At 43.8% G+C, this 13,500-nt stretch overlaps 1 protein-coding gene across 1 annotated transcript; it reads right to left on the reverse strand.

Moving 5' to 3' along the window:
* Positions 1–3,497: 3,497 nt before the first annotated feature.
* On the reverse strand, positions 3,498–12,530 carry LOC138954595 (uncharacterized). Its single transcript, XM_070326397.1, has 4 exons — positions 12,397–12,530; positions 11,500–11,551; positions 7,570–7,594; positions 3,498–3,992 (listed from the first exon to the last, which is right to left on the reverse strand). The coding sequence occupies exons 1-4, from the start codon at positions 12,415–12,417 to the stop codon at positions 3,671–3,673; spliced, it is 420 nt and encodes a 139-aa protein (XP_070182498.1). The 5' UTR covers positions 12,418–12,530; the 3' UTR covers positions 3,498–3,670.
* Between the last annotated feature and the right edge of the window lie 970 nt (positions 12,531–13,500).

Here is a 13,500-nt window from a genome sequence, read left to right on the forward strand (position 1 = left end):
GTACGCACGCATCTTTTTTTAACCGTGTGTAAGTTTTCGTATTTTGTTTAAAGCTGGACACTTATTGCACATTTAAGTTGCACACATACGATTGAAATAAAACCTGATTAGCCGGCCAGGTATCTGATACATGTACATGGAACAGACAGACAGACAGACAGACAGACAGACAGACAGAGCCGTAGACACTCGAAGACACGCCGCTAAGCAACACACAACAAGAGCAGGAAATCCCGAACTTGCCGGTAATGCAAGGGAGACAAAACTAGTCTAGCAGAACAGAGACGAGATTTGCCAAATTGCCTCCCTTAGGTTGACACTCGCTCGGCGTCGTATTGCTGTGAAAAGTACATGTAATGACAATGCTTTCACAAAATCGGTTCCTAAACCTGGCAAAAGTGTTTGGTGGGTGTTTTCATACTGTATCAACAGGTTATTGATTAAATTCAACAAATGTTTTATTTGCAGCAAAGTTCTAACGGTAAGCGTTTTATAAAAACATGAGAGGCACAGGAAGACTGTGTACTTGCAAATGTCTGACTCAAAATTGGAGCAGACTAAATGTACGTTTCTTCTAGGAATAATATTGAGTGAGATAAAATGAAAATTATATCTTTTTGCTCGTATGACAACCAAAAAATTACAGAAAAACACAACCTCGTGAACTATCGCTCAAAACTCAGGTGAACTAATTCATTTCATTTTCATTACTTTATTGTCCCATCGCTGGGAAATTCGGGTCGCTTCCTCCCAGTGGAAAGCTAGCAGCAACGGAGTCGCGCTACCCAGGTGTCTGCGTGTTTAGGTGTATTCAGCCACCTGCACTTATGGCAGAATGACCAAGGTCTTTTACGTGCCATTGTGATGACACGGGGGTGGGACATGGCTTCCGTCTCTGGGTCTGCACATAAAGTTGACCCGTGTCCGTCCCGGCCCGAATTCGAACCTGCGACCTTTCGATCACAAGTCCAGTGCTCTACCAACTGAGCTACCGGGCCCCCAGTTCATCAGTATGCATGTTTCATTAGCAAGGAATTCGCGATGAACAGAAAGTATGTGCATACCCATTAACACGTCTTATGTGACAGTCACCACCTGTTTACCTGTGTGTGTGTGTGTGTGTGTGTGTGTATGCGTTCGTGCGTGTGTGTGTGTGTGTTTGTATGTGTTTTGCGGTCAGTCATTTTAACTTAGTCCACTTTTAATTCTGTAAATGTGAACAAAGTATGCACACGCTGACTTGGTCAGTTATACTCATGAACACGTTTCGTCTTATCGGCATTAAAGGCAAGGAAACAGACTGAGAAAAAAAGACAAGACTGGCTATGCGCAGCCGCAAATAGACACAGCGGAACAGTCATCGCGAGAGGGGAGAGTACCACACAAAAATCGTTTGGTTATTTTACTTTTCTTCTCTGTGCGATTACGTCCCTTTACTCACGAGTCGCTTTTGTGTTCTGCTTGGTGACCCTTACTGGTTTTCGCTGAAATTTCTTGTGTAGTTTTTCACTTCGTGTAAGCGTCAAAAAATGTTATGCATACAATTATTTCCTCGTTTGACTAAAAGAAGTTAACACACACACACACACAGAGCAACTGGCTTAAATATTCACTTGTCAAAGGAACAGCAAAACACGAACACACTTTTTCATATTGCAAAACTGAACTTTATTTGAATGAAACAGATAAGAAGACTTCAATAAAACCGCCCTCAAAACATGTCAAAGATTGTTTTTTAATGTTTTATTGCAACAAAGAAATGATACAAATGTTCACATAAATACAACAAAAACGTGAGATGAGAGTTTCACACACTGAACCTTGCTGCCTGTTTCACATTTGATTATAAATCCACCCAAAATACATAAGATTCCTCTTTTTCCTCAGTCAACCAAACGAAGAAACAATCAGACGCCATTACACAAACGAGAGGCGAAGCCATCAAGGCTCACGTAAGAAATCGACAAACAGTAACACACACACACACACACACACACACACACACACACACACACACACACACACACACACACACACACACAGAAAGAGCATAGGTGAAACTGTGCAAGAAAGCGAGACACTAGAACTAGATCTGTCTGTCTGCATGTAGCCTACTTACAGGGACACGACGGCCAACTAGTCTCGGCCCGCTCAAAATAATAATGACCGAGACTTTCAGTACTTCCTTCGCGTGACGTCTAACCCTCTTACGTCATAATGTGACGTCATTGTAATGTGACGTCTTCAAATGTTAGAGTTTCTACCACAGACATACACACGCACGCACATACGCACGCACGCACAGACAGACAAAGTTACGATCGCATAGGCTACACTTACGTGAGCCAACAAAGAAAAATAAACAAACAACAACAATAGACACCGTTGTCTTTTTCTGATCATCTCATGATAGCACCTATGTTGTGCGTTAGTGTGTTGACTGCTCTAAGCAGTCTTTCTTCTGCTCTTGGTGGAGTGAAGTTTGACTTTCAAAATTGTGGCTCTCATCTCTCCTTTAAAATTCTCTTCACAGCTTCGTTACCTACCAGCATCTCCCGCTCTATCTAACTCTCTTTCCTTTAGTGAAATGCCAGAACGACTAGTTATGGTCGTGGGCGGAGGTGCCCGAAGCAAAACAGGGTGCCACCCAATCGGATGGTACGCAGCCGCGGGGTCGTCCATTTCGGTGGCACCCAGTTTCGCTTCGTGTGCCCCAGCCCCGGATTCCTAGCTTCTCATCCCCCAATTTTGAATTAAAGCCATCTCTCTCTCTCTCTCTCTCTGCCTCTCTCTATCACTCTCCCCCTCTCTCACTCACTCCCTCTCTTCCACATCTCTCTCTCTCCCTCTATAACTCTCCCATTCTCTCACGCATGACTGTCTCTCTCTCTCTCCCTTTCTCACTCCTTATCACTCTCCCTCCCCCTCTTCCTCCCTCTCCCTTTCTCACTCCTTATCACTCTCCCTCCCCCTCTTCCTCTCTCTCTCTCTCCCTTTCTCATTCCTTATCACTCTCCCTCCCCCTCTTTCTTTCTCTCTCCCTTTCTCCCTCCTTATCACTCTCCCTCCCCCTCTCTCTCTCTCCCTTTCTCACTCCTTATCACTCTCCCTCCCCCTCTTTCTCTCTCTCTCCCTTTCTCACTCCTTATCACTCTCCTTCCGCCTCTTCCTCCCTCTCCCTTTCTCACTCCTTATCACTCTCCCTCCCCCTCTTCCTTTCTCACTCCTTATCACTCTCCCTCCCCCTCTTTCTCTCTCTCCCTTTCTCACTCCTTATCAGTCTCCCTCCCCCTCTTCCTCTCTCCCTCCCTCTTCCTCTCTCCCTTTCTCACTCCTTATCACCCTCCCTCCCCCTCTTCCTCTCTCTCTCCCTTTCTCATTCCTTATCACTCTCCCTCCCCCTCTTTCTCTCTCTCTCTCTCTCTCCCTTTCTCACTCCTTATCACTCTCTCTCCCCCTCTTCCTCTCTCTCTCCCTTTCTCCCTCCTTATCACTCTCCCTCCCCCTCTTTCTCTCTCCATCCCTCTTCCTCTCTCTCCCTTTCTCACTCCTTATCACTCTCCCTCCCCCTCTTTCTCTCTCCCTCCCTCTTCCTCTCTCTCTCTCTCTCTCTGACTTAAGAACGCATGGTACCAACGTCTATCTTGTCTCTATGACATCTATTTCTTCTTCATGCGACTCTTCTGGTCCTTCTCGCGCTGTTCGTGCAGGGCCAGCATGGCTTTGATGGCTCTGGCCCGCATCTCAAGCTCCAGCAGCTCCATTCTATCCTGCTCCACCTCGGGGAACAACACGTCCGCCATGTCCTCCCCTCCTCCCTCCAGTTCCCAGTCCTCCTCCTCTTCATCCTCCTCTCTGTTGGCAACTCCTTGCTCCTCCATGGGCTCGTCGTCGTCCCTGGCAGGCCTGGTGTGATGGTAGGCGTCCTCCAGGGCCTGGTCTTCCAGCTCGTCGGCTGCGATGCTGAGAGGACTCTCTGCTGCCTGGCCGTCCTGGAGACACAAGGCAGACATGAGTATTGACAATGGTCAAAACGGAGGATATAAGGCCTACCAAATATAAACTAAGACCAAATTTAGAAGATTGTATCAGTGCTTCTTAACCCTGATGTAAATAAAGCCTACCAAATTTAAACTAAGACCAAATTTAGATTTTATCAGTGCTTCTTAACCCTGATGTAAATAAAGCCTACCAAATATAAACTAAGACCAAATTTAGAAGATTGTATCAGTGCTTCTTAACCCTGATGTAAATAAAGCCTACCAAATTTAAACTAAGACCAAATTTAGAAGATGTTATCAGTGTTTTTGTTGTTGTTGTTGTTGTTGTTGTTGTTGTTGTTGTTGTTGTTGTTGTTGTTGTCTTTACACCTGTTGCTTGTCAAGTTGTGCTCTCACACCGCCCCGTCCCTGCACTCACTGCTCCAACCACCTCTGAATTTCGTTCCGCTGCCAGACTTGTCGATTTTACAGACGCTCCAGGGGGGGATGTCGGGTCGCTGCGGTAGACTACCCTCGGAAGATGACACTGCACTTCTGCTGAGTCACTTCGACGGTGTTCAGTAGAGGGTCTGTCCCGAGCTAACGGACGCAGCCCTTTAAGTCGCGGAGCCAGACTGAGTGAGCGTTCCCTCCAGAGAGCAGACCGCCACCACGTCCCTCCGTCGACCCCCCAGAACGTCACACGTTGAAGACTGACAGCAGAACTACTATTCAGGGAAGGATCGAACAGGAACACTGAGACCAAGGTCACCATGAAAGCTCCGGGCATGAAGGGCCACAAGAGCAAGGACAATTTATATTTTGGATGATTAATGAGATGAGGATGATTATAATGATGATGCTTTGGATTTCCAATTTGGTTTGAGACTACGTGACAGGGCAGCATTCTACGCTTACTCAAGTTACTGTCATAATATATCCTGGCATCAACCAGGCCCGAGAACTGCCGCACCTGCTGTGTTGGTCAGGTATACAGAACCTGAGCACCCTCAAAGTCGCATTCGTTAAGTGAATGACACTCGGCTGTGTGATCCCAGCCTTCCCATAGGAACCATATAGCACTTCCACTCTGGGTAGGAGCCGACCGTAGCCCGAAAAACCCACATGACCCTGATGGGATTCGAACCCACGACCTCCCGGTGTAACACGAAATTTTTACTCCACGAAAAATTTACTCCGGAGTAAATATTTCGTACGAAATTCTTACTCCGAGTACACTTTTCGTACGAGAAAAGAACTCCCCAAGGCACGAAAAAATTACTCCCTCCACGAAATACGTACTCCCCATTTTTTTTACTTCCAGTAAAAATCTCGTACGATGCGGGCGAAGGGATAATGCCAATAAGTGATCTCGCGCACACGATCGAATGTCGCGCTACCCTCCTTCCACCACCAAGACTAACAGGGGACAAGGGAGTAAACATTTCGTACACCTGGCATGGGAAGTTAAATTGCTCGTGTTGGGGTGAAGTAATTTATTCGTTATTTATTCGTCAGGGGAGTAACATTTTTGTACGAAATGTTTACTCGGAACTCACCTGTCTTGGGGAGTAATTTTCTCGTGCAATGGGGGAGTGCTTTTTTCGCAAAGGGAGTAAGTTTTTCGTACGAAATGTTTACTCCGGAGTAAAAATCTCGTGGGAGTAATTTTACACCGGCCCGCAGCCCGATGCGCTAACCACTGCTAACCAGTGTTTCTTAACCCTGATGTAAATAAAGCCTACCACCAAATTTAAACATTTAAACTAAGACTAAATTTAGAAGATGTTATCAGTGCTTCTTAACCCTGATGTAAATAAAGCCTACCAAATTTAAACATTTAAACTAAGACTAAATTTAGAAGATGTTATCAGTGTTTCTTAACCCTGATGTAAATAAAGCCTACCACCAAATTTAAACATTTAAACTAAGACTAAATTTAGAAGATGTTATCAGTGCTTCTTAACCCTGATGTAAATAAAGCCTACCAAATTTAAACTACGTAATACCAAATTAATTTTAGAAGATTTTATCAGTGCTTCTTAACCCTGATGCAAGAGAAGAAGGAACACTGATTTACACATGGGGAGTATTGTGTTCAACTTTGAAATCAATTTGATGTGTCCATTTTTCATTTTCAACATGAACACCTTTAGAGGTTCACAGGGAGTAATTCCCTCAAAAGGAGGAAGACTCTAACGCCTGAAAAGGTAGAGGTATTGGAGACACAATTAAACGGAGCAAGCATGGAGGACAACACTATTGGAAAGCAAGACAGTGAAGAAGAGATTATAACAGCCGATAACGATTCGAAAAAAAATCATTATTTCAAGTATGAAAGGCAGGTTTGGGAGTTTTCAGAACTCGGACTCTTAAACATGCATTCCTTACCGCATAAGGCCTAAAAAGAAATAGGTGTGGTTACGGTAACCCGACCTACCCTATTTTTGGGGGCCAACCCTTTAACTTTTTATTACATTTGTCAAAAAAATACCCCAAAAAACAAGTAAACGAGTGCAGAAAACGCAATGAAAGTGAAAGCGCCCGAGTCGCACACTTATTTCCCTGTCAAGTAGGTTTAATTTGTACACATTAAAAAAAAGATTAAAAAAAAAATTGCCTACCTTCCTACCCTATTTGTTTAGGCTATGTTACCGTAACCACACCTATTGGTTTTTTTGGCCTAAACGATCATGCATATCTGTTAAGATCTGTCAAGGGATTAGACTATATCCCTTATCTGTCAAGGGATTAGACTATATCCCTTATCTGCCAAGGGATTAGACTATATCCCTTATCTGTCAAGGGATTAGACTATATCCTTTATCTGTCAAGGGATTAGACTATATCCCTTATCTGTCAAGGGATTAGACTATATCCCTTATCTGTCAAGGGATTAGACTATATCCCTTATCTGTCAAGGGATTAGACTATATCCCTTATCTGTCAAGGGATTAGACTATATCCCTTATCTGTCAAGGGATTAGACTATATCCTTTATCTGTCAAGGGATTAGACTATATCCCTTATCTGTCAAGGGATTAGACTATATCCTTTATCTGTCAAGGGATTAGACTATATCCCTTATCTGTCAAGGGATTAGACTATATCCCTTATCTGTCAAGGGATTAGACTATATCCCTCCAGGTACACACATACCAAACATCAACTTCCTTCTATGCAGGGAGCACATTTTGAAGAATTAATTTCGTAACTGACACTAAAGTCAAGCGATACCTAGTGATAATGTAAAGCGCATAGTGCTTTTAGTTATGCGCTATGGAAATCTCCTTAATAAATAAATAAATAAATCTGCGGTATCAATACATCATACAATTCATATTCTACACCGGAAGCAGCCAGACAGTTGAGTTTTGGAATATGTCCAACAGATCACAGAAAAACAAAACGCCAGTCTGACGCCCGTCTGTGCTTCAGGCAGACAAAGAGATACCACAACAACATTTTCTAGAGGAAATCAAAAAACATTGTACAAATGTATTATTAATTCATCCGATTCACGTAATGCGCACACATGCGCATTTGTCAGGCTTCCTGCACTCCAACAGATGCAAAGTTGTGCTCTTACCTCAATCTTTGCAGCATCCCCAGTGCTGAAACGAGAGACAAAGAAAAGAGAGTTGAACAAAAAGTCATGTTTATTCACAATACAATCTAGCTGTAACATTCCTCTGCCTCTGAATCATCAAAGACGGGCATCTCTCTTCACACAGTTCACAAAGGAGAAAACATTCTTTCAATTCAGACACATTGTTTCTGTCGGGACCTTATTTTCTTTGCCTTTTTTAATTATTTTTTTTAACGGGTGGAGGGTGGTGGAGAGTTTTGGGTGGGGTAAGGGAGGGAGAGGGGTTTGAGGGCTTGGCATTTGGAAAAATTAAGTCGATTTTGTGACAAAGAATCTCATACAAGTACAATCTTTCTGCTTCTATTTCTGTTAAAGTTCTGTGTGTGTGTGTGTGTGTGTGTGTGTGTCTGTCTGTCTGTCTGTCTGTGCGTGTGTGTGTGTGTGTGTGTGCGTGTGTGCGCGTGTGTGTGTGTGAGTGCGTGTGTGTGTGTGAGGGGGTTATGTTGGCCATTTTGGGTTAATGCAAGGCAATATGGTAACATAACCTCTCAATCACGTAGAGGCGAAATAATAATTCAAATAAGCTTTCCATCCATACTTGGTGCAGTCCTACACAATTCTTTCATGGAAAACACAAATACGAAATTTGTATCCCATTTCTGACATTAACTTTTTGTCCTTTCTTCTTCTTCTTCTTTTTTCTTTGGAGGGGGGGTGGGGGGGGGTGGTTAAAGCAGAGACATCACTCCTCCCCGTCCTACACCCCATCTCCCCCCCACCCCATTACCCTCACGAAGAAGAAGAAGGATTTCGGAGACATATCTCATTCCACTCGTCAGCGTCTTTTAATGTTTAATTCAAAAGCGCCTGCTCTGCATGAAATGCCTGATTACACAATGTTTATGTCCTGCTGTTCTATAGATGCACTCCGCACCTCTCATGCTTTAAAGAAGCGAAGAAGAAAACAGAATCGAATCAAATCGAATACTTCAAATAAGAACACCGGGATATTTTATCTGCCGAGCGTCGTCCGAAGCATGGTAATGCCGTTTCGAAACGTCCCACGATCTTCCTTAAAAAAAAAAAAAAAAAAAAAAAAAAAAAAAAGCCAAGGGGAAAATGGAGAAATAAAATCAATGGCACTAAGACACACACTCACATAAAAACAAGTAACGGCACCAAAATCCACAAGACAACCAAGGGAAGGGGGAAAAAAAAAAGAAAAAAAAAAAGCAACAGCAAAGCAAAAGCAAAACCCAAGAAGATGTCGACGAAGAAAAACACAAGTTTCTTGGGATCTGCGGCTCAAATCATTTCCATTTAAAGTGGTGCGCCACCATGGCTTGCCCTAATGCCGCCATCTGTATGCTTCTGATATGGGCGTCCACATTTTAAACATTCATCCCAGCCCCGCCAGGCGAGAGGGTTTGGCCCGAAGACAGAAGGAGCAGATCGAATCACAGGCAGAGAGAAGAGAGAAGAGAGAGAGAGAGGGGGTGATTAATGCTCTTTTTAAAACCGACACCAATAACTTACAACACCCGGGCCACGATCCCTCGGTTTGATCGTAAATGGATAGAAAGGAGAAAAGTTTCTTCTTTTCTGGACTTGGAATTGAGAGGTAGGAGGTGGAGGAGGAGGGGGGGGGGGAGAAGAGAGGGAGAAGAGAGGAAGAAGAGAGAGGGAGGGAGAGACAGACAGACAGAGAGACGTGTGTGAGAGAGAGAGAGAGAGAGAGAGAGAGAAAGAGAGAGAGAGAGAGACAGAGACAGAGATGAACTTTATTTAACAATGAAGATTTAAAGGCACAGTGCAGCTCACAGCCTTCGTTTTGCGTTTTTGTTGCAGCTGAGTGCATTTACAGTTCAAAAATCCTCCAATGGTAGTAAAACAAACCCAAAACTACCCAACGACGACATCTGTGAAGCTCGACAGTTTCTTGTTCACGCGAGTGCATAAATTAACCTAGTTATTACGTGGTGTTTGGTCGGAGTTCGATTCAACTGAGTGATTCCGGCCTCCATTTTGTTTTACACAAACTCATGATGACGTCTGACATAGTTTGCTAGTGACGTGTCTTTTCAGTTGTGCATGATGTGCATGTGGTGATCTACCTGATCTAACTTTAGATAAAAAAAAAAAATAGGCCAAGACCAGCCGGGTCCGAGTACGAAATTAATTCGTAAAAAAATCGCAGTTCTCAACTCTTTGGGTGCAAGTCAATGAAACTTGGTAGTTCTTCTAACGGATAGCTGCCTGAGGTATGACTAAAAGCCCCAGGGGCTCCGTGCACCTGGATTTGACAAGTTCAGTGGGATTTTTCATACGAGAGAGAGAGAGAGAGAGAGAGAGAGAGAGAGAGAGAGAGAGAGAGAGAGAGAGAGAGAGAGAGAGAGAGAGAGAGAGAGAGAGAGAGAGAGAGAGATTTTTGTTTGTTTGCTTAACGCCCAGTCCACCACGAAGGGCCACATCAGGGCGGTGCTGCTTTGACAGTTAACGTGCGCCACACACAAGACAGAAGTTGCAGCACAGGCTTCATGTCTCACCCAGTCACATTATTCTGACACCGGACCAACCAGTCCTAGCAGTAGCACTAACCCCATAATGCCAGACGCCAGGCGGAGCAGCCACTAGATCGCCAATTTTAAAGTCTTAGGTATGACCCGGCCGGGGTTCGAACCCACTACCTCCCGATCACGGGGCGGACGCCTTACTACTAGGCCAACCGTGCCGGTCCAGAGAGAGATAAAGAGAGAGAGAGAGAGAGAGAGAGAGAGAGAGAGAGAGAGAGAGAGAGAGAGAGAGAGAGAGAGAGAGAACGAACGAACGGACTTCATGAGAGAGAGAGAGAGAGAGAGAGAGAGAGAGAGAGAGAGAGAGAGAGAGAGAGAGAGAGAGAGAGAGAGAGAGAGAGAGAAAGAGAGAGAACAAACTCAAAACACATAAAAGAGAGAGAGAGAGAGAGAGAGAGAGAGAGAGAGAGAGAGAGAGAGAGAGAGAGAGAGAGAGAGAGAGAGAGGGAGGGAGAGAGAGAGAGAGAGGGTGAGAGAGAGGGTGAGAGAGAGCGAGTGAGAGAAAGAGAGAATTGAATTGAACTTTATTTAACAAGGATTAAGATTTAAGGCTACGCCTTTTCTTACAATCTGTCCTTGGGAAGCATAGACACACAATTATATAATTAAAAAATTAAATATTTAAAGTTAAAAAGTTAACCAACAAAAGGAGGTCGGAAAACTTCAGCACGTGATAATAAAGATGACGATGATGATGATGACGATGATGATAATGATGATGAAGATGAGGCATGAAGAGCATACATATGTGGTTATTCATTAAATCAAATGCATACTATGCAGGTAATTATAAATACAAGCTGGTAGAGAGAGAGATACAAGCTGTTGCTTTAAGCTAACCAAACTACCACACGAAACCCAAGCAGTTTATGATAATTATTTATCAGTTACACGGCTGAATAATTATACAATCGATCCGAGGCATACAATAACGAGCACTCACTTCGACCATGGTAGATGACAACGAAACAGAAGAAAAATATACAGATCTGTCTATTTGTGTACATATATATTTTGTATTTTCTTGTTTTGTAAAGCGTTTTGAACATTTGTAGGATATGCGCGATAGAAAGATCCCTCTTCTTTTTCGTTTCCTTCTTTGTCTTATACATTGTATTAATATAATTGTTTTGAAGACAAACAAGGTCAGAAAAAAGGTCCGACAGACATAGTTTCTTTTTGACGAAAACTAAAGCGCGGAGAGCACAGTTCACTGTGGTTCGCGCTATATAAACTCTCATTATTATTATCATTATTATTATTCCCAAATGTCAGTTTCACTTTGCAAGGAGGTTATCGACTTCAAATACATTGAATGTACAGGTAGTCATTATCATCATCACTAGATTCCAGTTACCTCTCTTTGCCCTCTGCAGTGGAGTGCACTTTGCTTCCCGCCTCGCCTGCTTCTGAAACAAAACACAAGAACGTTCATTACAAGGACTGACTCCATTAACATGGAACTAACAAATCAATCATTCCAGACCGACAGACAGACACGGATAATGAAAGACAAAGGAGACACGCTGGGAAACGGCATGCAAACCATAGCCAGCCAGCCAGCCAGCCAGCCAGCCAGCCAGCCAGCAAGCAAGCCACCTGGATAGAAAAACACGGACAGACCTCCAGCCAGCCAGCAAGCAAGCCAGCAAGCAAGCAAGCCACCTGGATAGAAAAACACGGACAGACCTCCAGCTAGCCAGCCGGCCAGCCAGCAAGCAAGCAAGCAAGCCACCTGGATAGAAAAACACGGACAGACCTCCAGCTAGCCAGCCGGCCAGCCAGCAAGCAAGCAAGCAAGCCACCTGGATAGAACCACACGGACAGACCTCTATACAGACCTCAACTCATCAGAACGAGACAGAAGTACAGATACCAAGCAAGTCAGATAAACAGCACGAGACCGACGGGCAGACACCCATGCAGACAAACAGAAAGGTAACCAGCACGAGACAGACGAACAAACAGCCAGACAGATAGACGGACAGACCAACCATAATAATACACGTGAAATACGGATCTTGTTTCTGAAAATAAGCAGCACGCGAATCAAAAACGCAGGAAGGCGCGCGCGCATTGTGTGTGTGTGTGTGTGTGTGTGTGTGTGTGTGTGTGCGTGCGTGTGTTTACAGAGAGAGAGAGAGAGAGAGAGAGAGAGAGAGAGAGAGAGAGAGAGAGAGAGAGAGAGAGAGATGAAAAACACACCAGAGAATGCACATACATAACTTTTCAGCGTGTGGTTTTCAAAACGGACCTTACACAATTTCTTCTGCATTGTTCTGTCAGGTTTCTCGCAAACACTTCCCTATGCTTCAGCCGCATCCTCGCTTTCGTAAATACGTAATTGGAACCAACAGACAATGTGTTTACCCCTCCACAGCAAAGATCCAAGCACAAAATACAACCAAAACTTCACACAGAAACGACAAGCTGTCGACCCGCAGGTAATAGAGATTAATAAGATTCCTTCCCTGAAAATGTTGGAAGCCCTTCTTTGAAACGGATCGCGTGCGCATTTCATGTGAAAAGAGCCACAGCAGCTGTTCAAGTATAATTTGTTGAAACTGCCATGATCTACGTGCATAATCTTTACAACAATGGAAGAACATTAACTTCAGGTTTTGATGGCGCGTATGGATAACGAAACTTCCTGTTTGCGATATAAAAAGCTTAGTTTATATAGAGATATTATTATAAAGAAAGTTTCTTTTTACCGGAGCAAGAATTTGCATTTGTTTGAATACTGAACTGTAGCGGCCGTTGTTGAATTGATTTCACAAAGCTACTTCTTTTATTCGTGGTTTATTTGATGTCTTTCATGGGTTACGACAGATTTGTTGGAGGAATTGGTTTCTCGAACTTGAAAGACACATCGAAGAGTAAGACACCTGGAACCTTTCCTTTACAACATTTACTAATACGCTGTGTGTGTGTGTGTGTGTGTGTGTGTGTGTGTGTGTGTGTGTGTGTGTGTGTGTGTGAGTGTGTGTGACGGAAAATTAGCGGCGGGAATTCATTCTTAACTCAGAAGATAATCATGATCGCGAAATAGCTCCTACCCAGCTTCACGAAAAGAAAGTACTCAAGCAAGCGAGTGCAAGATGTTGTTTTTCGTGAAGAAAAATAGCGGAGCATACTTCGTAAATCACGAGTATTATAGCTGTTTCGTTAACTAGCTCGTTCATAGCTTTATGAAACCTGCAACACACTCGATATTGCCACTGGTCGCGAGAATGAAGAAACTGAATTGCCTCCCTTGGTCCGTATTTGCAGCCTGTGCGTGGTGGTTGAACAGCATACGCATCATGACATATACGCCGAAGAGCAGATATTATGTCGAGAAAAAGAGAGAGAGAGA

The sequence above is a fragment of the Littorina saxatilis genome, unplaced genomic scaffold (assembly GCF_037325665.1).
Source record: "Littorina saxatilis isolate snail1 unplaced genomic scaffold, US_GU_Lsax_2.0 scaffold_2052, whole genome shotgun sequence".
Lineage (NCBI taxonomy): Eukaryota > Metazoa > Mollusca > Gastropoda > Littorinimorpha > Littorinidae > Littorina > Littorina saxatilis.